Here is a 27,578-nt window from a genome sequence, read left to right on the forward strand (position 1 = left end):
TCCTTCCCTCTGCAGACACTGAATCTCCACAGTGAGGGTCCTTCCCTCTGCAGACACTGAATCTCCACAGCAAGGGTCCTTCCCTCTGCAGACACTGGCCGTCTCCACAGCGAGGGTCCTTCCCTCTGCAGACACTGAATCTCCACAGTGAGGGTCCTTCCCTCTGCAGACACTGGCCGTCTCCACAGCGAGGGTCCTTCCCTCTGCAGACACTGAATCTCCACAGTGAGGGTCCTTCCCTCTGCAGACACTGGCCGTCTCCACAGCGAGGGTCCTTCCCTCTGCAGACACTGAATCTCCACAGTGAGGGTCCTTCCCTCTGCAGACACTGAATCTCCACAGCGAGGGTCCTTCCCTCTGCAGACACTGAATCTCCACAGTGACGGTCCTTCCCTCTGCTGACCTTGCTTGACTTGCTCATATCTGCAGAATTCTTCTGCCAGGCCAGGCGGTATGTTCTCATGCCCCAGGGATCAGGATGTGACCATTTTGTGGCAGTCATTACCTAGCCTACCACACACGGTGGCATTTCAGAAGACAACGGGGCAGATGACCTACACTTACAGTCGGCACTCAAGAGGCTGAGGCAGAAGGATCACTACTAATTGTAGATTAGCCTGTGATGTGCATGCATTCAAGGCCAGCCTGAGCTACCAAGTAAGACTGTCTTCACGGGACATAAGTAGTCAGGTGCTGAGGATGGGACTTAAACCTTAACCTCAAGCAGTTCCAATTAAGGGGTGTGAAGAACATTGCCCCATAGCAGTGTGGTGTGTGTGTGTGTGTGTGTGTGTGTGTGTGTGTGTGTACTTGTGTATATTTTCTACACTTCAGTTGTGCTATATTTGCAGTCATCTTAAATAATCCATTTCACATACTCATTTCTTTCTCTTTTGAAAACAGATAGCCAGCAGGAAAAACAGCCTCACGGCTGTCCAGTCTTCAACATCTGCTAAAATAAAAGTACCAGTCCCTCAGCCCGCCGTCGTCCCTGTGAAGAAAGACAAACGGCAAAATTCTTCACGGTTTAATGCCAGCAATAATAGAGAACTACAAAAACTTCCATCTTTAAAAGGTAATTGTCACTTGTGGCTGTCTTGAGCCCTGCTGGCTCCTTACTTTAATGATCAGGTTTGGTTTGGTTTTCTCCTGATTGAGTTTTTTGTTCGGTTGAATGCCATTTGCTGTACTGCACTAAGAGTTTTAATTTCAGAGCTTTGGTGGATAAAAATCCAGTAGCTACATACGTCACAAGTACACTACCGTAAGACAATAAGGGAAACGTAAAATCCTGAAAGCTCTAAGTAAGTAGCTGTTTGTCTCTCACGGGATTCTGGCTTGTCTAATAACACTGGCCTTTAGAAGGGGTTACTCCAGGTGGGGCTTGCTCCTTTAACTATGGCCAGCCAGCTCAGTTCCTTACTTGTGACCAGCCGTGGCCTAGGGCTCTTCACTTGGAACTACTCCCCTTGGCACAGCCACCTCTTTCCAGCAGAGGACCATTACTTCATAAGTGTCCTCCAGGAGGCCTCAGTGTTGAGGTACGTAAGACTTTGACAAGGAGAATGGTTCAAGGACTGTGGTCAGATGTGAACCTCTGATGATCTTTCCATATTCTGAGATCTACGACCAATATACAAAGTAGCTGTCCCAGTCTGTCATACCTGAGGTTTGTAATGATGGATGGTTTTATAATTCATCTTGACTGAGTGTGCAGAGAGCTGGAAATTGGCTTTAGGAGTTGTATTCCCAGGGCCATCCACAGGGCCAGGGCATAGCAGAGCTCCGTGTAGATGTGCGTGGGGGAGGGGCCAGTGAGAGTTCTCTTCCCTTCATTGGCTAGTAGGTGGGCGGCCATTCTCTGGATGCAGGTGCTCTAGCTAAGGGGTGTGGCACCAACCAAGCATGAATCCCACCATCAGCACTCAACATCTGGATGCTAAGGGATGTATGTGAGCACTTTTTACACTGCCCCCAGGAGGCCAAGTCAGAGAGGTGTGATGTTGAGAAAGGCTCAGAACTGTGTGGAGCCCGCCTTCCCATGTCCCAGCTGGTACCTAGTGCATGTCATAAGGGCATGTTAGATTGTGTCCTGCCCACCTCACATGGGACAGGGCCTTCCCTGATTGAGGAGTCTCTGCGAGAGGCTCCTCATAGCCACTGCTCTGCCACTGACTGCTGTTCTCCGTGTCTGCTTCCTCCTCTTCTCCTTTCTCCTACAGCACCTCTCTCACCAGACCCAGGGCTATTGGTACAAGCACTCTGTGCTCTTTCATGAAGGTAGTCCTTGGGTTTCTCCTGCATCATCCGATGACAAGGATTGATATGCCTGGATTTCAGAAATAATCAAATAAGGTGACCTGGTTCATCTGGGCTAAGCACTTTGAGATGATCTGTGTCGTCCTCTGATAGTGGCCCAATGAAGTGTCACTCTGTAATAGCTCGTGGTTCTTTCCCTTTCCTGTATCTGGGAGTTACATCCCCCTCTTCTGACTGTTTCTGTTCACTACCCCTTCTTGCCCACTTTTTTGACAATTATCTGATTTTTAAAATAGTTTTTTCTTACTTATTAAGTCAGATACTGAAGTCTCTTAATTTAATTTTAGTTTAATACCAATAGAAAGCAATAAACTCTTGAAAAGAGAATAACCTTAGCTCTACTCTGAGGTCTCCAACTCCAAGTTAGATGTTTTTCCTCTTTTAGAGTCCCACTGATACACAAGTTATATACCCTGTGACCAGCGGTCATCAGTGGAAGTTTCACACTGTTAAAGTGGTTCCGTCGTCTTTAATCATCCAGTTACTTTGTGCTCATTACAATCAAGTCCCACTCCCACCACACGGACAGCTGAGCTGCGTCTGTCTATACTTGAAACGGAATATGATCTTTTTTTATGCACACTCCCAATCTTATTTTGTGTGTACGGGTGTTGTTTGTGTGCCACTTGTGTATCGTATCTGAGGAACCAAAGAGGGAGTCAGATTCTCTGACTGGACTTGCATGTGTGGGAGCCAAGCCTGACTCAGGACCTTTGAAAGAGTGCAAGAACTCTTAACTGCTGAGCCATCTCTCCATCCTCGTGGATTTATTTTAAGTGATCCTTTTATTTGCTAGTTTCTAAAGCCATAAGAAGCCTGAGCCCTCTCAAGGATGAAGAGTATTTTGGTTTGTTTATTTGTTTTGTTTTTAATTGACACATAATAATTATAGCATTTGTTAAGTACAGTATGGCAGTGAATGGATGTGTACAGTGTGACAGTGGATGTCTGTGTACAGCGTGACGGTGGATGGATGTGTACAGTGTGACAGTGGATGGATGTGTACAGTGTGACGGTGGATGGATGTGTACAGTGTGACTGTGGATGGATGTTTACAGTGTGACAGTGGATGTCTGTGTACAGTGTGACGGTAGATGGATGTGTACAATATGACTGTATTTGGATGTGTACAGTGTGACGGTGGATGGATGTGTACAGCGTGACGGTGGATGTCTGTGTACAGTGTGATGGTGGATGTCTGTGTACAGTGTGACGGTGGATGGATATGTACAGTGCGACAGTGGATGGATGTGTACAGTGTGACGGTGGATGGATGTGTACAGTGTGACGGTGGATGGATGTATACAGTGTGACTGTGGATGGGTGTGTACAATGTGATGGTGGATGGATGTGTACAGTGTGACCATGGATGTCTATGTAGAGTGTGACCGTGGATGTCTGTGTACAATGTGTATCGAACCAGTCAAGGCAATTAGTGTTCTTTCTCCTTAAACAGTTATCATTTTATCTTTGTAGGTATTTTGAAATCTATAACAATTGTGACCTGGCCATCCTGAGGCTGCAGACTTTGGACTTAGCTCTTATCTAACTGTCTGAGCACCCTTTTTTTTTCTCAGCCTCTCTTCTTTACCATCTCCATCCTCTCATGACTCCTAGTTTTCCCTTAGGTTCTGTGAGACCAGCTGCTTGGGTACCATGTTCTTGTCCTTGGTACATGTAGCCTTTGCGTTCCCGTGTTTCATTTACTTTACTTAATACAGTGTCCTTCAGTTAATAACCCCGTGTTATTACAAATGGATTAACAATTTATGGGTCACTAATAGAAACTAATAGTTGCGTGCCACATTGCCTGTGTCCACTCTGTTTCAGTGGATACCACAGTTGATGTCCTTTCTCTCCTTTTGAAACATTGTTGCAGTAAACACAGGCATTTGCATGGCTCCTTTGGGTACATCACAGAATGGACTTTGCTAGGTCAGATGGTGGTTCTGTTCCAATTAGTTGAGGGAACTCCACAATGGCTGTGCTAATTCATATTCCCAACTATCGCTCACATCTTGTGAACATTTGCTGGGGTTTGTCCTTGAACCACAGGCCAGGAGATTGTCTCATATCCCCTAGATTTGGGTCATTTGCTTGTTGGATAGTCAGGTGCTCAGGGTGTTGAGGGTTGGGTTGCCCGTGCATCTGGGCTCTGTCCCATCGGAGGACTGACTGCTACACTGCTGTCTTCACATTGTCTGTGTGCTTCCTACTTTGCCATGGTTCCATTTGCGTTTTTCTCTTTGGTGGCTTCTGCTCCTAGGGAGTCATTAGAGAGAATCATACCCACCCTCATTTTCTTCTACTAGTTTCCTGGTTTCAAAACCTAGATTTAAGTCTTTGATCTATGTCAAGTTAATTTTCATCTGTTGTAAAAGGAGTCTAGTGTTAGACTTCTACATGTGGCTGTCTAGTTTTGCTGGTGCCATTTAGCAGACCATCCTTGTGTGTGGCGACCGCCTCCGCTGACTGTCCGGAGACTGGCTTCTTGGCTTTCAGTTCGGCCTCAATGGCCTCTATCAGGGGACGCAGTGCTGCAGCTCCGGAGACGTATTTGAGGTCGGGTTCTTTGATTCTTCCAGTTTTGTTCCTTTTGCTCACAGTTGCTAGGGTGGGTCTGGGAGCACATTTCCTTGGTAGAGGAATACAGAATACAGAAGGTCTGCCATTGAGCCCCAGCACTGCAAGGGTATTCTGGGTTCCATACAGATTTTAGTGCTTGCTGCTTGGTTTTTTTTATTTCTAGTTCTGTGAAGAATGGCTTTAGTATGTTGATAGGAGTTCTATTGAGTTGGTCTGGCTACCTCAGGTAGTCTAGGCGCTTATATAATATTCCTCAGTCAACCCATGGGCATGTTCTTCCGTCTTGGGGTGTCCCCTTCGATCTGTTCTGTCAGAGGTTTGTAATTTCCCTCCCAGAGATGTGTCACGTTCCTCCTTCAGTGTATTCCCGAGCACGGTGTTGTTTATATCCATTATGGGTAGGGCTGTTTTTTTTATTTTTCTGCAAATATCAATACATACCAATGATGCTAGAATTATTGTTTAATTCGTGGCTTTTGAGCCAGTCTCAGTGTTTGAACTCGTAAGCCCAAGTGACGCTCCAGGAAGCTGGGTCTGCAGGTACACTCCATGGTGCCCAGCTTTGGCTGTCCTTTTTCTTTCTACTGTACCACCTGAAGCATCATAGGAAAGTGCTCAACCACTGAGCCATACCACCAGCCTTCCTTCAACTTTATTATTTTGCAACATAAACTCACTAATTTGGCCAGACTATCCTTAAACTTACCCTGTAGTCCAGCTAGGCCCTGAATTTGTAACCGTCCTACCCTAGCTTCCTATAGCTAGGATTGTGGTTTGCTGTGCCAGGCCCAACTTACACTCCTTTTTTAAAATTAGTACATTCTTACATCATTCTTTTTCTTTCATCAGTTTTGGTAGGTATTTATTTATTAATGGAACCTTTATTTTCTTATATAGGGACTGGAGAGATGTTTCAGTGGTTAAAAGCACTGGCTGCTCTTCCAGAGGACCCAGGTTCAAGCCCCGGCCCTGTCATGGCAGCTCATGCAGGGGAGGGGATCTGCCTTAGTCATTGATCTATTGCTGTGAAGAGACCCCATGCCCAGGGCAACTCTTAGGAAGGAAATCATTTAATTAGGGCTGGCTACAGTTTCAGAGTCTTGGTGCACTATCTTCATGGCGGGAAGCATGGCCACACGTAAGCAGACATGGTGCTGGAGAATACATCTAGATCCACAGGCAGGAAGAAAGGAATGAAACTCTGGGCCTGTCATGGACTTCTGAAACCCCAGAGCCCACTCCAGTGACACACTTCCTCCAGCAAGGCCACACGTGCCAATCCTTTCAAATACTACCACTCTCTAGGAGCCTACAGGGGTGGGATGGGGGTGAAATGGAGTGGGAGTGGGAGGCATTTTCATTCAAGCCACAATGTGATCCAGTTCCCTATTCTGTTTTCTACAGGCACCAAGCACACATCTGGTACACAGACATACAAGCAGACCAAATGCCCATACACATAAAAATATAGAAACTACTTTGTTTTAAAGGTAAGCCAATCAGCTGAGTGTGGTGACACACACCTTAGATCTAGCACTCAAAGAAGCAGAGGCAGGTGGATCTTTGTGAGTTCAAGGTCTACAGAGTGAGTTCCAGGACATCCAGGGCTACACAGAGAAACCCTGTCTTGAAAAGACACAGCAAACAAAAAAGCTCTCTGTATTATGGTAAGGCCATGCTATCTGCCATAGCTTTAGTTTGATTGCCCTTAATTTCTTTCTCCTGTTTAATTGTTCTGTTTAGGACATGAAGCCCCGCTGTGTGTAAGATTGTGAAGGTGGCATCCTTGTCTTGCTCCTGGCCTTAAGGAACTACTTTCAGCTTTTCCCCATTCAGTATACACAGCCTTTATTGTGAAATATGTTCCTTCTTTCCCTTTCTTCCCCTCCTCCTTCTTTCTTCTCCCCCCCCGCCCCCCACTGGAACCAGTAAAGGTCCATGATTCGCTGACGAATGATACCCTGGACTCAAATAGTATGAAAACACAGAGTGTTTTATTCTGCAGAAGTCCAGCATGCTGGGGTCTCCCATCACCTGAATAGAGAGACATCCAAGTGAGCTCGCAGGTGTGGTTTAAAGCACACTAGGGGTAGGTGACTTACATCTCTGCAGATGTTCCATTGCCAGGGTGTAGGGGCTGGGAACTTGCTGGGGGGGGGTGTCTAGAAACTGCTGCTGACCCATTGGCCTTGCCTCAGGCCAGGTGGCAGGCAGGGCAGCTTCTGAGGTCTTGCCTGGAATTGCCCAGTTCTTGGAAACAGAGATTTAGGCCTAGTCTCCTTAACTGCCAGTTTGAAGCCTGTCAATCACCTGTTGTGTATCTTTGTGAATTCTGCTTTAGGACACACAGCCATGTCTAATTGTTATCCATCCCCATTCCATAGTGATGCTTTAAATCTCCTTTTAGAATTTTTCTTATATCATTTCTATTTTATCTGATGTGAGTATAGTCGTTCCTGCTGCTTTGGGGTTCTTTTTGTGTAACATCTCTTTTGATCCTTGAACTGTCAGTCTGTTTGCTTTCAGCTGTGCAAGTGAGTTCCTTGTAGGTGTCACGTGGGCGGGTCTTGTCTTTAATGTACTGCTCATACCTGTGGAATTACCTATTTTCATCAAGGTCCTTACTGGGTAGGAAGTCTTGTGGTCAGCTGCTTGTGCGGCGTTGCTTCGTTCGTTGTCTCTTACTCGTACTGATACTTTCATAACTGCTCTGCCCATGAATTTTATACATAGGCATTTTTTTAATTACTAGTGGCTACCGGTCTGTTTCTTTAAGCAAGTCTCGTGGTGGTGGTGGTGGTGGTGGTGTTCTTGTGGTGGTAGTGGTGTTCCCGTGGTTGTGGTGTTCCCATGGTGGTGGTGTTCTTGTGGTGGTAGTGGTGTTCCCGTGGTTGTGGTGTTCCCATGGTGGTGGTGTTCTTGTGGTGGTGGATTCCTCACTGTTCTGCTTCTAAGACTTGAGTTCTTCCTTCCGAGGAATATGTCCGCTGGCATGGCACCCTGCACAGGTGAAAAAAGGGACACCCCAAGCTCCCTCTGTGGGAAGGGAAAGTGATATGTCCTTTCTGGAAAGGACTGGCAGTTTCTTCTAAAGCTAAACAGAAAGTTACCATGCAAGTCAGCAATTCTACTCCATGTATACAGAAGAAATTAAGGTGTATGTTTATGCAAAGGCATACACGAATGGTCATAGGAACATTTTTTTAAAGACTTATTTATTTATTTCACGTATGTGAGCACACTGTCTCTGTCCTCAGACACACCGGAAGAGGACATTGGATCATCATTACAGAGTGTTGTGAGCCACCATGTGGTTGCTGGGAATTGAACCCAGGACCTCTGGACGAGCAGTCAGTGCTCTTAACTGCTGAGCCATCTGTCCAGAACATTATTTATGATAGCCAAAAAGTCTTTTAGCTGCTGAATGGAAAAAGAAAATACAATATTATCCATATAAAAGAATACCCAGCCATGCCCAGCAGTTCTAGGTGCCTTTAACTTTATTATTGATATGTAATTTTTGTGTGTTTGGATATAAGTCCTTTTATTTTATCATAAAATACACTCATCACTATTGTGAAAACTAAATATAAAATGCACCCCTAATTCTCACTAGCAGGCATAGAATCGTCCTGTATTTTGAAGTAAAAGTTTCTGAATACTTGTTCTCCGTTATGTCATTCAGACTCTCCTGGTGTGTCTTCTCTGCAGCCCATCTGTTGACCTTTTAATTTCACGTGACTTTTTAATTCTCGTCTCTGGACGATGTGGTTGATTTTTTTTTAATTTGCCTTGTGGCTTGGGAGATAGTTTGGTAGGTTGTAGTGCAGGGCACACAAGTTTGGGGAACCCAAGTTCAGGCCTCCAATGCCCATGTAAAATGTGGGGTGCACATATGTGTGCACATACACACACCGCATATGTGAATGTGTACACAGACCCCAGACGTGTACACACACATGCTTATACCATATGTATACACACATGCTTTCATCACACATGTACATACACACACTGTGCATAAGTGTACGTACCTTCATACACTGCACAGGTGTGTGTATGCACATGCATATATTGCAAGGCTACACATACACATGTGCTTAGACCTCTAATACCCACATCCAAAAGAAATGTCTTACAACTTTAAAATATTTTACTGTTCTCTGGCATGTACTGTCAAACTTGTCATTTCTTTAAGTGAGCAAACACTGGTGTTTCCCAGCCTGGGTCAGAAAGACTATCGGAGGCAATTGTGATGTCATGTTCACGTCTCCTTTGCGTGCCCCATTCTTTTTATGACGTGCTAATCACCGTCTTCAAATATTTTAACAAACTGAAGCCTTAGAATGAAAGTCCTCCAGCAGGCTTTGCTTGTTTTTCCTGGGCCAGAATCCTCTGGCCAAATACTTGCAGTTTAGGAATTCCTCAAATGGCGACACTTGACCAAATACACAGTCCACTGAGCCAGCTGCTCCTCTCGGGCCCTGCTCACCCCTGTGGTTGCTCTAAGTGGAGCCTGTTTGGGCTGGAGTGCATTGAAGGCGATGCTGTGTAACCCAGGCAATGACACCCTCTCTGTGACAGAAGAGAGGATGCGGGTGCTGGCAGACTGCTCTCTGTCACGGGGTCACGTTTCCCCCTATGCAATGCAGAAATGGCCAGGAATCGTGTGTGAGGTCCACTCTGGCGTCCTGCCCATGCATCCCGCATCAGCCAGCCATACAGGAACACTTTGTGGCCTTGCTAATTCCTTCAGAGTCGGTAGTGGATTGAGCTAACAGACATTATTTTTATTACCACTGGATATATGAAAACTAGGTTAAGCATTATTCTGACTTTGGGTTACTAGTTACCTTCTGACCTTTGTACTAATGAGTATTTTGTTATTGTTTATCTCAGCTTTCTTTTTAATGTTAACATGCAGAATTTCAACCCTTCCTATGCCTTTATTTTTTTTTTTAGTTTAATGTTATTTTATGTGTGAGGATGATGTGCTTGAATGTGTGTATGTATATGTGTGTGTGTGTGTGTGTGTGTGTGTGTGTGTATATATATATGTGTGTGTGTGTGTATGTGTGTGTGTATATATATATGTGTGTGTGTGTGTGTGTATGTGTGTGTATATATATGTGTGTGTGTGTGTGTGTATGTGTGTATGTGTGTGTATATATATATGTGTGTGTGTATGTGTGTGTATATATATATGTGTGTGTATGTGTGTATATATGTGTGTGTGTGTGTGTGTGTGTGTATGTGTGTGTATATATATATGTGTGTGTGTGTGTATGTGTGTATATATATATGTGTGTGTGTGTGTGTATATATATGTGTGTGTGTGTGTGTGTGTGTATGTGTGTGTATATGCACCGTGTCTGACTGGTGGCTGTGGAGGTCAGAAGAAGGCATCAGATCCCTTAAAACTGGAGTTCCAGATGATACGAGCCTGTCCGTGTCGGGCCTCCTCGCTGTTGGCCCACCTGTTCCCATTGTAGCCCACAAAGGCCTTCAGCCACAGTTGCTCCTTGCCAGTGGGAGGAAAAAAGACACTCCGCAAGGAAGCAGAAAGCTGGCAACCAAACTACATAGCTGGTCCCCAAACTACACAGGTAAACTGATAGAGTGGTCAGGTAAGGGACCTAGGGTATGAATAGGGAGGAGCAAACCCGGGTCCTCTGCAAGAACAGGAAGTGCTCTTAACCCCTGAACTGTTTCTCCAGCCCATTGTATGTATTTTTGGATGTGTGTGTGTGTGCGCCCGTGTGCACGCACTCACGTGCATTTGTACATTTATGTGTAGAGCATTGGTGTGACTGACCGTGGTACAGGTTTGGAGGTCATAGGATAACTTATCTCAGGCGTCAGCCTTCGACTTCCACCTTATTTGAAGGAGGCTCTTTTGTTCGATGACAGGTAAGGTAAGCTAGCTGGCCCAAGGGCTTCCTGCCTGTCTCCCGCCTCTCCATAGAACCCTGGAACTACGTCTTTACATGGATCCAGTGATTCCAACTCACTCTCTCATACTTGCATGGCAGGCCCCTGTCTCCTACCTATTCCTTGGTTTCTGGCTTAGTGAGGTGCTTCTCAGGCTTGATATATTCCTCCTCTTCCTCTTAGGCCTGCGCTTTTTTAAAAAGTCTTGGTGCCTTTCAGTGGAGGCTGCCTTGAAGAGCAGAATCTGCCGGGGAGGTGGGGGAGGGGTGCCCATCATGCCTGGGACACAGTATTGGGTACTTTGAAGGAAGGGAAGTCAAGTGCACACCACTAAGTTGTGATTCGTTTGTCGTTTCTATTTAGGTCTTATAGTGTGCTTTGTTTTCTTAGCTTTTCGGCTTTGTCTCTTATTAAACAGGAATATCTTGCTTCCTTACAGTCTGGATATAATTGTGGCTGTATGTTCTACTAAAACAACTGCAACATAAAATACTGACATAGACTAGAACTTTGAGTTGGTTCATCTTACTGGAGATGAACTGTGGACATCTGAATTGGGGTCCCACTATAGTGTTAAGTATCTGGTGAAGGGGGTAGGAATACAACTCAGAGGAGAGATACTTGCCTACCATTTGCAAAAAGTAGTAAATGAATTATGACTTGTTTCTTGAGTCTGTTGTCTGTGTTAGGTGTGGTGGTACACACGTTTAGTCCCAGAAATCTGAAGGGAGATGCAGACAGATCTCTGAGTTTAAGGCTAGCCTGAGCTACATAGTGAAACCCCATCTCAAAACAGTAACAACAACAAAAACAGAACAAAACAAACCAGAAAAGCCAGGAGGAGGCCAGTGTAGGACATGTCAGTGAGCTAGAAGCCCTGCAGGCCAAGCTGCTAAGTACGGGGTCTCCTTCCATACCCTGACCGGTGGAGTTCCTTAGCCTGGCCTTTCAGTAGAGGTAAATCCTGCCCTCCTTTGTGAAAGCACTGTGCTCCACCTTCATTCAGAGCTTACATTCTAACGTGGTTGAAAGTCTCTCCATAGCCTGCCTGTTCTTACTGCTTCTGCTGACAGGAGCTTTTGCCTCTCGCTTGTTGAAGAGCAGTAAAATGGAACATGAGCGTGTTACCAGGGTGTGTTCCGTGGTGTAGCAGCGCATGCATGGTCAGGGAGGGAGCCCTGTGCACCCGAGTCATCTCTGCCCAGGTGTTTATCTCCTCCCAGCTTTGAGGCTGTCTTCTCTTGATTCCCTGTATGGCCTGGTGAGCAGGGCCAGACCACAGTGGGTTCTCAACTACCGTGGATGACCACAGGTGACCCCTGGCCAACACCATAAGTAATAGCCAGCAGCTTGTCAGATATGAACCTGCAGACAGCCCTCCTCGCCCTGCAGGCTGCCCTTCTCCCCAGGCCTCTCCTTCGAGCTGCGCAGCCTTCCAAGGCAGCAGCCGGGGGAAACATGACCAGCATCTCACATCTCACATGTTGAGTGTGAGCCATCTTCAGCACTCACCTAGATTCCTTCAGGCCTCTTGTAATAAAAATTCAGATCTTTATTACCTGCGTGTGAACATACAAACAAGTGTGTGCCTTATTCCTTGGGCATCCACCCTCTGTCCTTTCCCTCCGGCTAAAGACCCAGTTCCCAGGCAACCCACGTTCTCCGAGGTATCCCATGGCCTACTGTTCCTTCTGCCCAGTGCCTCCCGAACTTCTGTGGCTCAGACCTTCCCCTCATCTTCGAGTTGTGGTAAAAATGTACATAGTGTGCTCGTCATGTGACCTACACACCACAAGTGCTCCTTCAGCAGTAGCACGTGAGGCCCCAACTCTCCAAGCCCATGCATAGCGTCTCCTCAGTCCCCATTCCTCCTGCAGCTCTGGTCAGTGTCCACTCTGCTGTCTCTGGGTCTGACAACTGGAGGGGTCTCCTAAGTGTCCTCCTGTATTGTCCTCTATCTGGTTCCGTTTAAGCAGCAAGAGGCCCGCAGAGCTCACCAGAACTTACTCCTTTCTGGGGCTAAGTGGTGTGGAATGGCTTGTACTGACACTTCCCTGGACAGCCGAAGTAGAGAGTGCTCAAACATGCTACCCCTCACCACGTGCCGCCACTGCCCCGGTGTCTGTTACAGATCCAGGAAACTTGAGCACTGCAGCTCTGGCCTGCCTTCCCTGCCCTCTCAGAGTTGCTGTGGTGCCCTCTCAGGCTGCCCAGGATGCACAGGCTGTTTCATGGCTTCCTTCTTCTTGCCCTGACTTGGGGTTCTTGAAAAGGAGATCAGCTGTCAGCTGACCTGTTGGGATGCTAAGGGTGGAGGCAGACCACATAAAACAGCTGGTGTAGAGACTGAGATGCTTGAATACCTTCTATATAGTTCATGAGTTTCCAACAGCGTGAGCACCTGCTGTGGTCTGAAAGGAATCCCAGCCCGGCTGCCAGTGGGCCCAGGTCCGGAGTGGGCAAGCCTGCTGGTCAAGCTTGTGAGATACATGCAGTGGCTCTGGCAGACACTAGAGACTTGCTCCAGTCAGCAGGGCCACCCAGGCCTGTCCCTTTGTCCTTGATGCTGGCAACAGACTTTCCTGGCAGCCTTTGATCTGCCTAAGGAAAGTCTATTTTGAACTACAAGTGAAGGCAGAGGTTTTAGGTTAGACTTCTTACCCCACAAGACCCATAACAGCCCCACTCACACAGGTCCCTGGTGCCGCACACTGCCACTGTGGTACCACAGACTTCGTTAAAATGCCAGATTGGGGTTTTAATAATAAATAAATAAATAAAACCTTTGGCTGAATTTAGAAATCAAGGTCTGAGAGTCTTGTTCAGAAATACTCCTAAAATTAAAGTCAGTGGGATATATTTACAGGCAGGTTTTTTTGTTTAGTTTAGTTTAGTTTGTTTTTTAGTAGAGAACCAAACAGTGACAGAAGACCAGAGAATGCAGGCTGGGCTGAGGTCTCTTTGAGCTGGAGGATTCTCCAGCTCTGCCTCGTCCCCTGCAGGAGGCCTGTCAGTTCCCACCCTTCACAGTGCAGCCCTCGCCAAGGCCCGGAAACTGTTGAGGATCAGTGTAGAAGGTTGTAGCGCTGGACAGGGATGGATGAAAGGCACAGGCCTCTGCCTCACCACCTGGTATGGCGGTCTTCTTCACGGCCGTGTGTGGTGCTGTGATTCCTCTTAGTGTTACTGTCAGGAGGAGACGTAAAGTATAATCAAGCCTCTGACCAGAGGTGGGGCTGCCGTGTGCTCAACCGGTTCTTGCCGGACACTCACAGAACACCCTCCAGGTGCCTCACACTGTCTAAGGGCTAACCTGTGGAAGAAAGGCTGGTCCAACCCAGGGGTCACTCCAGGACTAGTCTCCATGTAGGTTCTATAAGTGGCTCTGCTGTGTCCCCAGTTGTCACGTGGGGTCCTTCCAGTATTCAGCTGTTGGGCAGAGGCATGTCCCCGAGTTGGGACTGGGCTTGGTGGCATATGCCTGAGTCCTGCACTTTGTGTTTGAACTCAGCAGGGGGAGCATTATGGCCTGTTGGGACTGCAAACAGTATTCTGCTTTATTGATGGATCAATGCCTTGTTCAGCCATCATCACAGAACTTCCTCCTGCAGCTGATGGAATGGATTCAGAGGTCCACAGTCACATTACAGGCATATTGCTTCCTTACCAGCCAAAGCAAAGAGCCTCCTGGGCCATTGACAGCTCCCTCTTCCCATGTGTCTTTCCTTCAGCTCCATTGGAGCAAATGATCTGACAGCTTCAGCCAGTGCACCAGTGTCACCCCCCAGTGACCTCCCGGACACTGAGAAATTATGCTGTCTTTTCCACTCTGATTTCTAATTTTTACACACGTATGGCTGTGTAAACTTTCACAACCTTTCTCAGTCCCTTTGACATTGAAGTAGTTTACAGAGTCCTAGAATCAGAAATAAAATGTCATATTCTCAAAAAATAAATTTCTTAGGAATAACTTATCAAGGAGTTGGAGAACTCCTCACTAAGAACTCTTAAGACACTCATAACTGAGATCAAAGACAGCACGAAGGGAGGGTGTCTGTGGGTTTTATTTCTGAGACACCATGACCACTACAACTCCTTTTTTCTGTTTTTTTTTTTTTTTTTTTTTTTTGATATATTTTTATTTACATATTTTTCTGTGTCACGGCAACTCTTATAAGGAAAACATTTAATTGGGGCTGGCTTACAGTTTCAAAGGTTTAATCCATTATCATCACAGGGGGGAAAGTCCTGGAAACTGGAAGTGCACAAGCAAAAAGAGTGAAGTTGGATCCTTACCTCACACACATCAAGACATTTACTCAAAATGATTCAACATCCTAAGTGCTATGAACCAAAAGTTTAAAAAGTCTTTGAAGGATTTGGGGTTGGGGAGTTGATGATATTAGATTCAGCAATGAATTTTTGGAAACATTGTTAAAAATTATGGGTAATAAAAGACAAACTAGGTACACAGTGCTATATCGAACTTAAAACTTCAGTGTGTGCAACGATACACAGGCGGCAGACTGGCAACCTACAGAGGAGAGGGAAGTAATTGCAAATGACTAGCCCGATAACAGATTAGTGTCTAGACCATATGAGCAACAGTAAAACAACTGCATTTAAATACATTAGAAGACTCAAGTTGACATTTCCCAAAATATACACTAATTATCCATAGGCCCAAGCACACAAGCTTAGCATCGCCAAACATTAATGATGCAAACGCAAATTATGTTGAGATCACACACAAACCAGTGTCGCTGACGGCAGAGGACTGGACCCTTGTGTGCTGTTGGTAGGGACATCAAATGGCACAAGAACCGTAGAAACCGTATGGAGGTACTTCACAGAATTTAGAGTGGGTGGAATTACTCCATTCCACACCAGGGCACACATCAGAATCTAGAACACTGAAATATATACATGAAAATGGTTAGGATGGGGCTGGCATGGTGGCTCTGTAGATGAAGATGTACTTGCTTCGGAGACCGATGATCTGAGTTCTATCCTGGGAAGACCCACCTGGTAGAAGAAAAGGTCTGATTTCTGTAGGTGGCCCTCTGATTCACACCATGGTGTATGTGGGTGTACACACCCAGGTAAACGTATGGATAATAAATTTTGTGTTACATGTCACATTTCACAGTTTTAAAATACGTTCTGAATGAACTGCTTCATTCATGGTTATTCTATTCTATTCTAAAATGGATTCTTAAAGTATAAAATTACTAAGCAAAGCCTCTTGGTGCCTGTTGCCAGACTGTTTTCTAAGCCAGGGAGCAGTCTATATCTCTGTTGTCAAAGCTCCAGCACAATGCAGTTACTGTTCTTTGTACCATTAGAGTTGGGTGGGTAAGATGGCTCAGTGGGTACCCCTAGGCTTTATCCCCTGGGACAACATAGCAGGAAGAGAGAACTGAGTCTTAAGCTGTCCTCTGACCCTCACAGTTGTCCCTTGACATGTGTGCCCTAAGTACAGACAGATATATGTAAAAACAGTTATTGTTGACCTGATGGAGAAAGACGCTTTGCCGTGCAGTCACTGACTGTTCGTGGTTCTTTTTACATGGATTAGATCATTTAAATCCTAAGGGCTTAATGTTTTTCTAATAAATTTTATTAATCTGTATTTATATTTTCTTTGGTTAAGGGGAATGTGAAAAAGTTTAAGGTTATTTCAGATTTTTTTAAATTAATTTATTTATTATAAATAAGTACACTGTAGCTGTCTTCAGACACACAAGAAGAGGGCATTAGGTCCCATTACAGATGGTTGTGAGCCACCATGTGGTTGCTGGGATTTGAACTCAGGACCTCTGGAAGAGCAGTCAGTGCTCTAACCACAGAGCCATCTCTCCAGCCCGTTATTTTAGTTTTGATTCTTGTGAGTGGGTATTCACCAATGCATGCCGTTAATCACAGCACTCAGGAGGCAGAGGCCGGCAGATCTCCCACGTCAGGCTAGCCTGGTCTATACAGAGTGAGTTCCGGGACAGCCAGGGCTACACAGAGAAACCCTGTCTGGAAAAACAAAAACAACAGAATTGATTCTTGTGAAACACACAAAGTAACTTTTCAGATTTGCTCAGTGTGGTGGTTGTAAGTGTCCTGGTCTAGCTGTAGGGTTGGCACCTCTTCTTATGAAAGCTGTAGGGTTGGAGTAGTTGTGGCTTGTTGTGTGTTTGCTTGTCTGTTTCATAGCAGAAAAGGTTTGAGTTGACTTTTTTGCATATCATTTAGTTGTCTTCTAGGACATTCCGTTGACTTGGTTTATTCTTCATTGACTGAGAACATTTGTTGGTTTGGGGGTCACTGCTCCTGTCCCCTGCTTCCTGCGATGTATGTCTAGCCACACTCATTAATCGGTTGGCTTACATTGGTGGCACTAGCATCTCTTCAGAATTGTCCTCATCCTTGCCATTTAGTTTTAGGATGATCTTGTCATTTATTTTGAGAAAAGAAAGAGGCCCACATGCATTTTAGTGGGAAAGAGCATAAGGCATTTAGTCAGACACTGACCCAAGCACTTTTACAGTTACCCGTGTGCCCAGTTCAGGAGCACACCTCCTGTCTTAGGGCTGTTTGCTTATATTTTTGAGGTTTAGATGGGTTTTTTGGGGGTGTGTGTCCTTTTTCTTTTTATATAGACTTACTGTGTAGTCTAGTCTGTCGTGAGTTCCTCCTGCCTCCGCTGGATGCTGAGAGGGCAGTGTGCCTTATATCCAGCTGCAGTGTGTTTTATAGTCTTGGAATCCTTTAAAAACTACTTTATATGCACACGGTTTCCAAGAGTATGTGAGAAATCACTAATAAGGTTTGAAATCTTCTGATCTAAGATCATTAGGAAAAATACATCAAAAAAAAAAAAAAAGTCTTGGCTTTTTTTGCCTTTAAATTTGTCTGTGTTCTGTAAAGCTGCCGTGTTTCTCCTCTCCTGCCTGTCTGTGCTCCAGGTCACGAGCACAGCCCAAGGGTGTGCTCACCCCATCTCACCTCGGATGACAGTAAATTATTGACAGGCAGGGTACAAGAAGTGTCTGCTTGTGGACCCTTAGCCCCTTCCCACATTGCTGTGTATGTCTGTGTGAGTCCCTCTGGATCAATCCTTGACTCAGGAGGTGACTTGAGGGAAGTGACCTTTGCCCTCAGCACTGCCTGCCTGTCTTGAGAGACAGTGGGGGTGGGGAGGTGGTAGAGATGGGGTTAGTGGAGAAACTCAGAATCTCCTTTGCATTACCTTGCTATCACAGCACAGGCTGCTCTCCTGTACCCACATGTGCAAGTGCAGAGAACACCATCAGGGGCATCCTCTTTCCAGGATTGTTAGAAATAGGATGCCAGGACTGAGGTGTCTTCCATGCCAGGTCCATCCCAGCCCTGCAAGCTCATCCCACCTTCATGTTCTGCTGAGCTGTAGAACCCTGCAGCATCTTTGGCTCTGAAGGAGAGGATAGGGATTCAAATAGACTTTTTCTTTCCCCGTTGAATTACCTTAACACCTACTGAGAAGGTAAAATCTGTTCTTATTGGTGAGGAAGACCTGATAATCATCCTGAATGGTTGTAGGGGTTCATTCATTGACTGCAGTGTATCAGGCTAGACTCACAGACGTAATGGACCAGTGTGTCAGGTGTATTTAGGAGTTAAAGGCTTTTTTTTTTTTTTGTCTTGTTCTTGAATCAAGCATTATAAAATGGACAGCATAATTCCAGAAATGTTTCTATGAATTGAAGAATTTCCAGCCCTGACAGAGATTTCCTCACATTTCCGATGCCTCCCCGTGGACCCTGAAAGAGCATTTCTTTTGTAGGATTATCATCTCACACACTCCTGAGTTGGACAGTGCTCCAACTCAGAAGTGTGCTCTTTTCTGAGAATAGTTTTTTACATTCATTCTTTAAAAAAAAAAAAAAAAAAGCTATGAATAGCAGTATAACAAATAAATAGAAAAAATCTTAATTTTAAATTTGAAGAAAGCGTAACTTAAGGAATCTAACATAATAACATTTTTAAACTACAAAAATAGAATGGACCAGACAGACAGCTTAGTGGGCAAAGGCACTTGCTGCCAAGTCTGAAGACCCAAGTTTGATTTCTGTGCCCACATGGTGGAAGGAAAGAACTGTTTTCCCACAGGTTGTCCTCAGACCTCCACATGAGCTGTGAAAACACACACACACACACACACACACTAGATGAATAAATAAATTTATTTAAATGTAAAATAATCAAACCTGACAATGCATTTTTTTCTTATGTCCCACCTCTACTTTATGCCTTTCCATAGCCATGGAGTAAATCTAAGTTCATCTGTAGCACTTCCTGGCTGTTAACTACTAAGCTGCCCCTTCCTAGATTTTTAACCCTCATTTGTCTGGGTTGGGGGTTGAAAACTAGGTCTCACTCAGGCAGAAACCTGTGACCCTATTATAAATCCCTCAGTTGCCCCATCAGGGAGAGCTTGGACGAACTGGAGCTTTGTAGTATTTAAATAGCCGCTTACCTCCTAACAACTGGGTTGCCAGAATGCTCCTAAAGTAAGTGCTCAGACTGAAGGTACAGCTTATGGGAGAGGTTTGCCTAGTGAGCACCAGGCCCTAGGCTCACTCCTTAGAACTGTTAAAAAAGAGAAAGAAAGAAAAAAAAAAGAACTAGATGAATAAAACGAGCTGAGAGGTAGAGGGTACAGGGCAGGTTGGTCTAAGATGCTACTGAATTGGGGGGAACCAGTGTGGGAAACGGTAGAATCATGGAGAATGAGCGAGCAATATACTCCCTTTTTCTGGTTGCTCTCGGAGTCATTTATGCACTCCCCAATGGAGGTTGTGGCCCCTGGTGCCATCCTCCGAGAGCTGGGATTCTTACCTAAAAGTTACCGAGAAATGAAGACTGTAGAAAGCCGGAAAATGCCCAGGCTTTTAATCCACACACACTGACAGCCAAACAGAACGCTCGTTCCGTTTGCAGGCTTTTTTTTCCTCCAGTGTCATTTTAAGTTGCAGCTTCCGGCCAATCAGCGAGCTCCGTGCCTAGTGACATCACGAAGCAGCCAGTTCCCTCCAGCTGCAGAGAGCTTCAGTTTGTCTTTTTTTTTTAAAACTAAAATGGAGGCTGGTTTCTTGCCTTAAGGAGTACAGCGCCCTTCCCGCTGGAGCCTAGATGTTGACATGTAATAAAGCGGGCAGCGGGATGGTGGTGGATGCGGCCAGCTCCAACGGGCCTTTCCAGCCCGTGGCCCTTCTCCACATTCGAGGTGAGTTATTGTGTGTTCTACTGACCGGAACCTTCCGTGGGTAGTTAATAAATGGCTATTGTGCTTTGGATAGGAAAAGCAGGAAGTCTAACCAGCAGAGTCCCCTTCATGTTGACGGGACTGTGCCTGAGCAGGCAGGGGGTGTCACCTCCGATCGATGTGGGCATTTTACACCTTACTTACGGGGCCTGAGGCTCAGGAGGCCTTGCACGCAGAGTTCAAAGCTGGTTTTTCTGCTTTCTCCCTGCTCTCCCATCCCCCTTTCGAGGCTGTGCTGATGTCAAAGGATGTGAAGTCACTGCCCGGGGAAGGTCTTGGGTGGGGGAAGGAAAGAGAGGCGGGCTAGGCGGGCCTGGCTAAGTTGTCTACTCACAGAGTTTGAGTTACCTTGGCGCTAGTGTTGGTTAATACTGCAAGGGTTTTGCCGGGGACACAGCTCTGAATTAAGGATGAATTCAGGCAGAGAGTGTGAAGGATTGATCAGAAGAAAACTTCATTTTGGAGGATATGTAATCTAGCTGTGCAGCCTGAAGGGAGATAGGTTTCTGCTTGAGATGCTGAGATCTGCTGGGGTTCTAGTTGTTACATGTTAGCTCTTAGCTTTAGAACACTGTAAAGGCTTTGGTAAGATTTATAAAGGGGCAACAAGTTTTGCGTGTGTGTGTGTGTGTGTGTGTGTGTGTGTGTGTGTGTGTAGGTAGGTCACAGGAATGCCCAGCCTGTTGGAAGCAATTGTGTAGCTTTTCCCCATCCTCCTTGAGATCATGAGATGCCGGAGAAATTGGCTTTCACAATGGCTAAATGTAAGCCGCCAGGAAGAAGCAAAGGGTGACCACAGGTGCCTTCACTGCAGGACCCAGGCAGAGGCTGATTCTGAACCACTGGCTAGTAAGCAGTGACTCGATTGGATTACATGGGGAAGTCCTGTATTAATACATTTAAGGCCCCTTATGGGTAAATTTTTTTAATTTAAAATTTTTTATTTTCTGTATGTGTGCCACATGTATGCCTGGGCTGACAGGGGTCAGAAGGCTTCATAGTCTTCAGAACTGGAGTTAGGGGTGCCAGTGAACCACCACGCAGGTGCTAGCAACTGAGCCCAGCTCCTCTCCAACAGCAACAGGTGCTCCTAACCACTGAGCCACCTCCCCAACCTCAACAACCCTTTGGTGTGTTAGCCTTCTGGCACTTATTACACACCCAATACTCTGGTTCTCTTGGAATTCCGAATTTGTTCAAAAATAGAATCATTTGTCTTTACATTTTATAAATAGAATCATTCCTTTGTGGAAGGCCCTGTTAGGTCCAGACTTTACCATGCCTGTCAGGAAGTGTCTTCCCTAGCTGTTCTGTGTCTAATTGTCAAGGGAAGAGAAGTGCCTGAAGTGCCTGACCCCGGAAGGGACTCAAGGTTTTCACAGAAACAGGTAGCAACCTAAAACTAGCTTGTAATGCAAACACCTGGGATTTTCAGTCTCAAGGAATACTTGATTTCCTCTTAAAGACTTCCTAAAGACATGTTGGTGTCTGTTGTCTTAAACTTCAGGCTTCCTGAACCGAGTGCTGAAGGTCATTTAAAATGACTGACACACAGCCTCTTTCTCACTGTCCCCTGCTGGAGAGGGACAGAAGCCAGGAAGAAGCACCTGTGGGCTGGGAGCCCTGGGGAGCACAGGAACTTGAAGTGCTGGGAAGGAAGGAACTGTAGAGGGCTGTCCCCACCCCCACACCTCCTTAAAACCGAGGGGTCTTTCACCCCAAAGGGAATACTACTTGCCCAAGATCACATTGCCTTAATGATGGGACTAGAGCCCAAGTCTAGGAAGCTGTTTTGTCTTGTTTGCAATCTTTGTAAGTCACTTTTGAAGAGAAATTGTGGCTGTTGGCAGAATATCTTTCAAGAGGTTTAGTTTTTTCCCCAGTGCCGAGTCACCTGTTCAATTCAGTGGCCCCATTTTGCATAACAGTTGTGTACCCAGAGTTCATTTCTTATTCATTTTGCATACCCTGTGTTTGACAATACCACACTCTAGGCTGATCCTAACTTGGAACCTGAGCAGATGCTGTGGCCTGCTTTCAATGTGGGTGGGGGCACTGGGGTGAGGGGCAGACAAGTCGCTGTGGATGCTGCCGCTCACCTGATTTTCCGTCCCTGGTGATGCTCGTGATGCTGATAGTGATTAATGTGGCAAATTCACCATTCCTAAAAGTTCAAGTGTGAAGGAAGATGGTTTAACCCGTGCAGCCCTAACTGCCTTCAGGGGAGAGCGATGGCTGTAAATTTAGCCTGATGACTTAGACCCTGCATTTGCAGTCCCAGAGAGCAGTCTACCGAGATGAGAATGCACTTTGTGATGTCTACTCTAACAGCCTGTGGCCACATGTGACCGTCAAGCACTTAAAATTCTTTATTTTAGATAAGTGTCAGCCAGTCAGGGTTGTCGAATTGGACAGCAAAGGTCTAGTCTGCAATTGGCACTCTTTCAAGTAAAGTCCAGACTGTAAATATTTTTGGCCCTGAGCAGCAGCAGCAGCAGCTACAGAGGTAAATGAAGAGGCCTGCCTGCCTGTCGACCCACAAAGGTTTATTTACACATGCAGGGGGCAGGCTGGGTTCGCTCGTGGGTCATAGGCTCCCCACCTGTTCTGGCTCCTCTGTCTGAGCTGTGAAGACGTAGAACATGGTTTCTGAAGCTTCCAGTACCGCCTCCTGCCCTCTGTGGCTGGCCCCTGTAGCTCCGCTGACCCACCTCAGAGCCAGTCTTCAGGCAGAGACAGCTCAGCCCGAAAGATGCCAGTGACCAGAGAAGGCAGCAGGACAGGCAGCCTGGAACCTCTTCCTGTTGACCAGTACTCAGGGCCATCGGAAAGAAAGTCTTGGACCTGTCAACCTTATGCTGATTGATCTCCTAGAAACTTCCTGGGTGACAGTGGGGGACGCCGAGCTGGTAGCAGGAAAAAGCCAGTCGTCCTTTTTAAGGTAGCCTCTTTCTTCTGGGAAATGGGCTCTAATGGAGGAAACCCTGCCCTGTCTCAAACAGTTGCTGGGCCGTGGGTTGGTGGGTGCTCACTTTGCCAGTGAGAACTTAGGAAAAGCCATGCAGGAAGCAAGTGAAGCAGCTGACCCCGGGCCTCTGTCTCCCAGCATGACAATCTGGACAGTGCGTTGACAGTGACTGTGCAGCAGGTGGGCAGGTGCTCTCGGGACACATCTGGGGCCGGTGTTGTATGAGCACTGGTCAGAATGGGATCCACTGTCACACACATTCTTAAAACAAGGAAGGGAAGCTGAGCGAGACTTTTAAAGGAAGAGAATCTCTGGCAAGTCAGAGACACAGCTGAGTGCACCGCGTTTGTTGTTGTTTTCCTGCAGCACCTTGCAGGCTCCAGGAGCACTGGCTTGTCACTCGCTCTCTGGTCCTGCCTGCTGGTGAGCAGCTGTCCTAATGTGACTGTCTCGACCTCCCACCCTCCAGCCTGGGGGTCTACTATGTGGATGCTGCCTCAGGTGTCTGTCCCAGAGGCAAAAGCAGTGTCGACTGCATGTTTGTTAGTTTCAGCACCACGGCCACATCCACCTGTCCCACTTTTCCTTTTGAGTCCCTTACTATTCCTTTTTCCCCCCTTCTGGAGAGAAAGGGGAGCGCCTTCTGCAGGACCACAGAGATGCAGTGAATCTAAGACAGTCAGAGCCCAGCACAACCCCTGTCACAGAATTGCGAGGTGAGGGGAACCGTCCCGTATCCCTACATACTCACTGTGCCCTGTGATGTCTGAGGAGCAGCAGTTGTTTCTTATCTGAGAAAGCAGGGCTTACTGTGGGTTGTACACACTCACTTACTTCCTCAAACCTGAGAGAGAGAGGGGGGGGGAGAGTTGTTTGAAGACCCAGGCCAGTCTGAGGTACAGAGTCAATTTAAGGTCAATTTGGGCTATATGACAAAACCGCAGACAGGCTCAAAAGATGGCTCCGCAGGTAAAGGAGCGTGCCACCAAGCCATCACATAGTGAAAGAGAACCAGTTCTTACAAGCTGTCCTCTGACCTTCACACACAGGCCGTGGCATGTATACTTGTGTGTGCCTGCATGTGTGCACACACAAAAATGTTTATTTTATAATGTAATTTCGAAAATGCTTTAAAGCCTTCCTTTTGAATTTTGACAAGACATTGCCCGAAGCAAGCAAGGACACTACACTCTGAGCGGATAGAAGGCTGGTTTTATTTTAGATTTGTGAATTATTCATAAGTCAAAAAATTGTTCTGGTTTAAGAATGCAGGCTAAAGTGTAATGGTTAAATGCCGTGAGTAATGTAGATCAGCTTCTTGTTTGGAAAAATACAAAACCAAGGGGCTGACAAGACTGCTGGGAGGGAGGGATTGATGGTCTGAGTTCTGTCTCTGCAACCCGTGTGGCGAAGGAGAGAACAAGATCCTGAAACGTGTCCTCTGCCCTCTACACATATGCACACATGTGCCAAAATACATTTTAAAATGTTACCTAAAAATAGCTACAAAATCAAGCTGTGTTGGAGTGGTGCTCACAACTCTGGCACTGCAGACTGATATAAAAGGGTCAAAAACTCAAGACTAGCCTGAGGTGTTTGTAAGTTCAAGGCCAACCTGGGGCTGCTTTGTGACACACACCTGCAGTGAAACCTGTTGATTGTGGATTGGGGCAGTTGGGGAGCATCTCCAGCTTCAGGACCCTGGCGCTGTGGACTTAAAGATGGGAATGTGTAAGTTACTGTCAGGGAATGCAGACTGAAGCGTCTGTCAGCGGCGGGTCAGGGATCTCTGCACTGGGTCTAAGGCAGCGTGCTGACACAGACAGCCGAGTCCAGGGAAGGAGCCATTCCAGTGCCCGCTCACTCATACATAGGTTTGAAGTTTTTCATGATGTTTGAAGGAAGAATGTTAGACTGCTTTAGGCAGAGTGCGACGGACCTGTTGAAGCATAGAAATTGCTCCCTAAGTGGTCACCAGCTGTCCTGCGTGTTGGCAGTTTTGCCCTCTGGTTGCTGACTCAGTGGCTGCACAGCTGGCTCCCCATGTTTTGGGGTCTGTGCTTGATTTGATATTGACAGCATTCTTACTGGCCGTATGCAGTAACTTGAGGAGAAAAAAAACCCAAGGTTTTTTCTGAGCTTCAGGGTAAGGACACACGATTGGATCCAAACCCCTGGTTATATATCAGGCACACACGCCCTTCTCTGTGCCCAGAAACAGGAATAGTAATTTGATTTACCTTTTCACTGTTTGTGAGAGGGATAATCAAGTAAATATAAGTCAGTAGCTTAAAACGAAATGTCGTGTCTCCACGTGTGAGTGGTGGCCGTGGGGACCCTTTTGTGGGGTACCTGTGGTACTTTCTGGAGCCCAAGAGTTAACCACAGTTACAGCTGGGGCACCTGCATGTTTGCTCTCCTTGAAGTTCAGTTGAGGTCTGTTTGTCTCTGGCTTTTTCATCTCTTACTGTGTTACTACCCTAAAGCAGCACCTTTCAGTACCCCGTGAGCGTGTATAAAATGATCTGCTGGGTGATCCCAGGGGCCATCTTGTGACCTTTGTGGAGCATGCACTAACCCCTGGTCCAGCCTTTTCTAATTCTGCCAAGTCCTAACTGAACACCTGAACTTAGGGTTTTAACTGTCAAAGAGGAGTTTTAGCATTAGCAACCGTAAGACACATTCGGTTTAAAAGTAAGTGGTGTCGGTTGTGACCGATGGCACGCGTGGCATTTCCCATCTGGGCTTTGAGCATAGTGTTGCTGCCTGATGCTTTCTCTGGGATTCACTGTTCATAGGGATGCATTTCAGTTTTGCCGTTGGTTTTCCTCCCCTCTCTTGAGATGGTTTATGTTGCCCAGGCTAGTCTCAGACTCCTGGGCGCAAGAAGCCCTCCTGTTTCAGCCTCCCGTGTGTCTGGGACTGCAGGCATGTGCCCCATGTTCGGCTGCTGCTGTGTGTGACTAGGAAGCACTGACATTCTGCCTTCCTTCGACTTACTTTTGCCTGTCAGGTTAGGCAGCATTTGAACTGAGTGAGATCTCGGGTGTAACCTTAAGTCTTACTGTTTTAATTTTTAATACTGTGGTGTTTCAGCAGAGCTCGATCGATATGTTAACATTTCTGGGGTTTTACCATCTCCTTTTTATCATTTGCATATGGCAGCTTTTATCATATGCTGAATTTTTTGTCTGCTGGTTCTGTTGCTCATAAGTGCTGTTTCTAAATTGTGGGGATTTAACTTACAAAATCCTGAGAAGAGCAATAGTCCATCCTAGGGAACAATCATAACCCTTGCAGAGTTGCTGGCCCTTCCGTCTAGGTAGGCTTCAGAGAAGAGGTAGGAGGAGGTGTTTATTGAAGCTGCTTTCTGTTCCCACACAGCTACAGAAAACGAGTCTTCCAGCTCTGTGTAGGCCACACACCTGAGAGCCACACACTCACAACTCCATGGTGTGACAGCCCTGTAGTCATCAGAGAACCATGCACACCATGGGCTCTGTAACCCCCAGAGCTGCAGAGCTACCTTTAAGGGACCTCTTTGCAGGTGCGCCTTCAGAGAGTCTGTCACCATAGGAGGAAGGCCAGTGTGTAGAGATGGGCTTGAAGGAGAGACAGTGTTGGGTAAACAGCTACTTTCATAGCATAAGGCAGCGATCCCCAGCTAGTCACCACTGTGCACTCTGACATGCGCAGGCCTGTCTAACTTGACGAAGCATGAAACGTTTTAGGAGATCCCACCTCTGACACACACTTTCTCAAGTCTGTATGGTTGCATCTCGGCGTGGCCTCAGTGCGTTGGCTCTGCTGAGGAAACGCCCCGTCTTGGTCAGTTGAGTTGCAAGCTCACTTCACTTACTTGAAACACCAAAAGCCACATTGTGTTTGTGACATGAACGTTTGGGCGCATTACCTCAGATATCCAAGAAGGGAGCTTATCAGCTCAAAGGAAACAGTCGTGGTACTACTTTTTGCCTCTTATAAAATTTCAATATTCAAACCAAGTGTAGATTTTTGGAAATTTTGTATCTACCATTGTAAGTATGAAAATTCCAGGGCAGACTGTCCTGGGATTGGTGGCACTGATCTCTTGCAGTGGGAGATCTGTGTGACTCAGTGCTCCAGTGTTCCCCGGGACCAGCAAGTAACCATAGCAGGAGACATATGCCAGCGACGGGGCCATTGACGGGGCACTGCACACCAGAGGAGTTTTGAGTAACTGAAACTTCATCAGCACAGCCTCAGATCCACATTGCAGCCAATATATACGAAGGTGGCATTTGTTGGCCAGACATTGTGGTATCGTGGCTGGTACATGTAGGCGGCTGAGGCAGGAGGATCACTGTTAGTTTCAGGCTAGCTTGGACTACAGAGTAAGATAGTGTCAGAAACCAGCCAATCAAAGATAACAACAAATGTAAATAAAGTTGCACCTGTCACTTCCTGAGTTTTAATGTCAGATGGAAGCCCCTTTCCTTT

The 27,578-nt window shown here is 46.3% G+C and overlaps 1 protein-coding gene across 6 annotated transcripts in view; it reads left to right on the forward strand.

Annotated features, from left to right (window-relative positions):
- Nucleotides 1-27,578, forward strand: part of PPP2R5C (protein phosphatase 2 regulatory subunit B'gamma) — a 134,322-nt gene that overhangs the window by 19,358 nt on the left and 87,386 nt on the right. For 3 of the 6 annotated variants that reach the window (XM_080931348.1, XM_080931350.1, XM_080931349.1), the window contains exon 3: nt 904-1,075. In XM_080931348.1, coding sequence (XP_080787474.1) covers nt 904-1,075 — 172 coding nt within the window. Of the gene's footprint in view, nt 1-903; nt 1,076-19,944; nt 20,093-27,578 lie in introns of those variants that run through there. The other 3 variants (XM_080931353.1, XM_080931351.1, XM_080931352.1) reach the window with 1 other exon arrangement.

Source organism: Micromys minutus, assembly GCF_963924665.1.
Source record: "Micromys minutus genome assembly, chromosome: 1".
Lineage (NCBI taxonomy): Eukaryota > Metazoa > Chordata > Mammalia > Rodentia > Muridae > Micromys > Micromys minutus.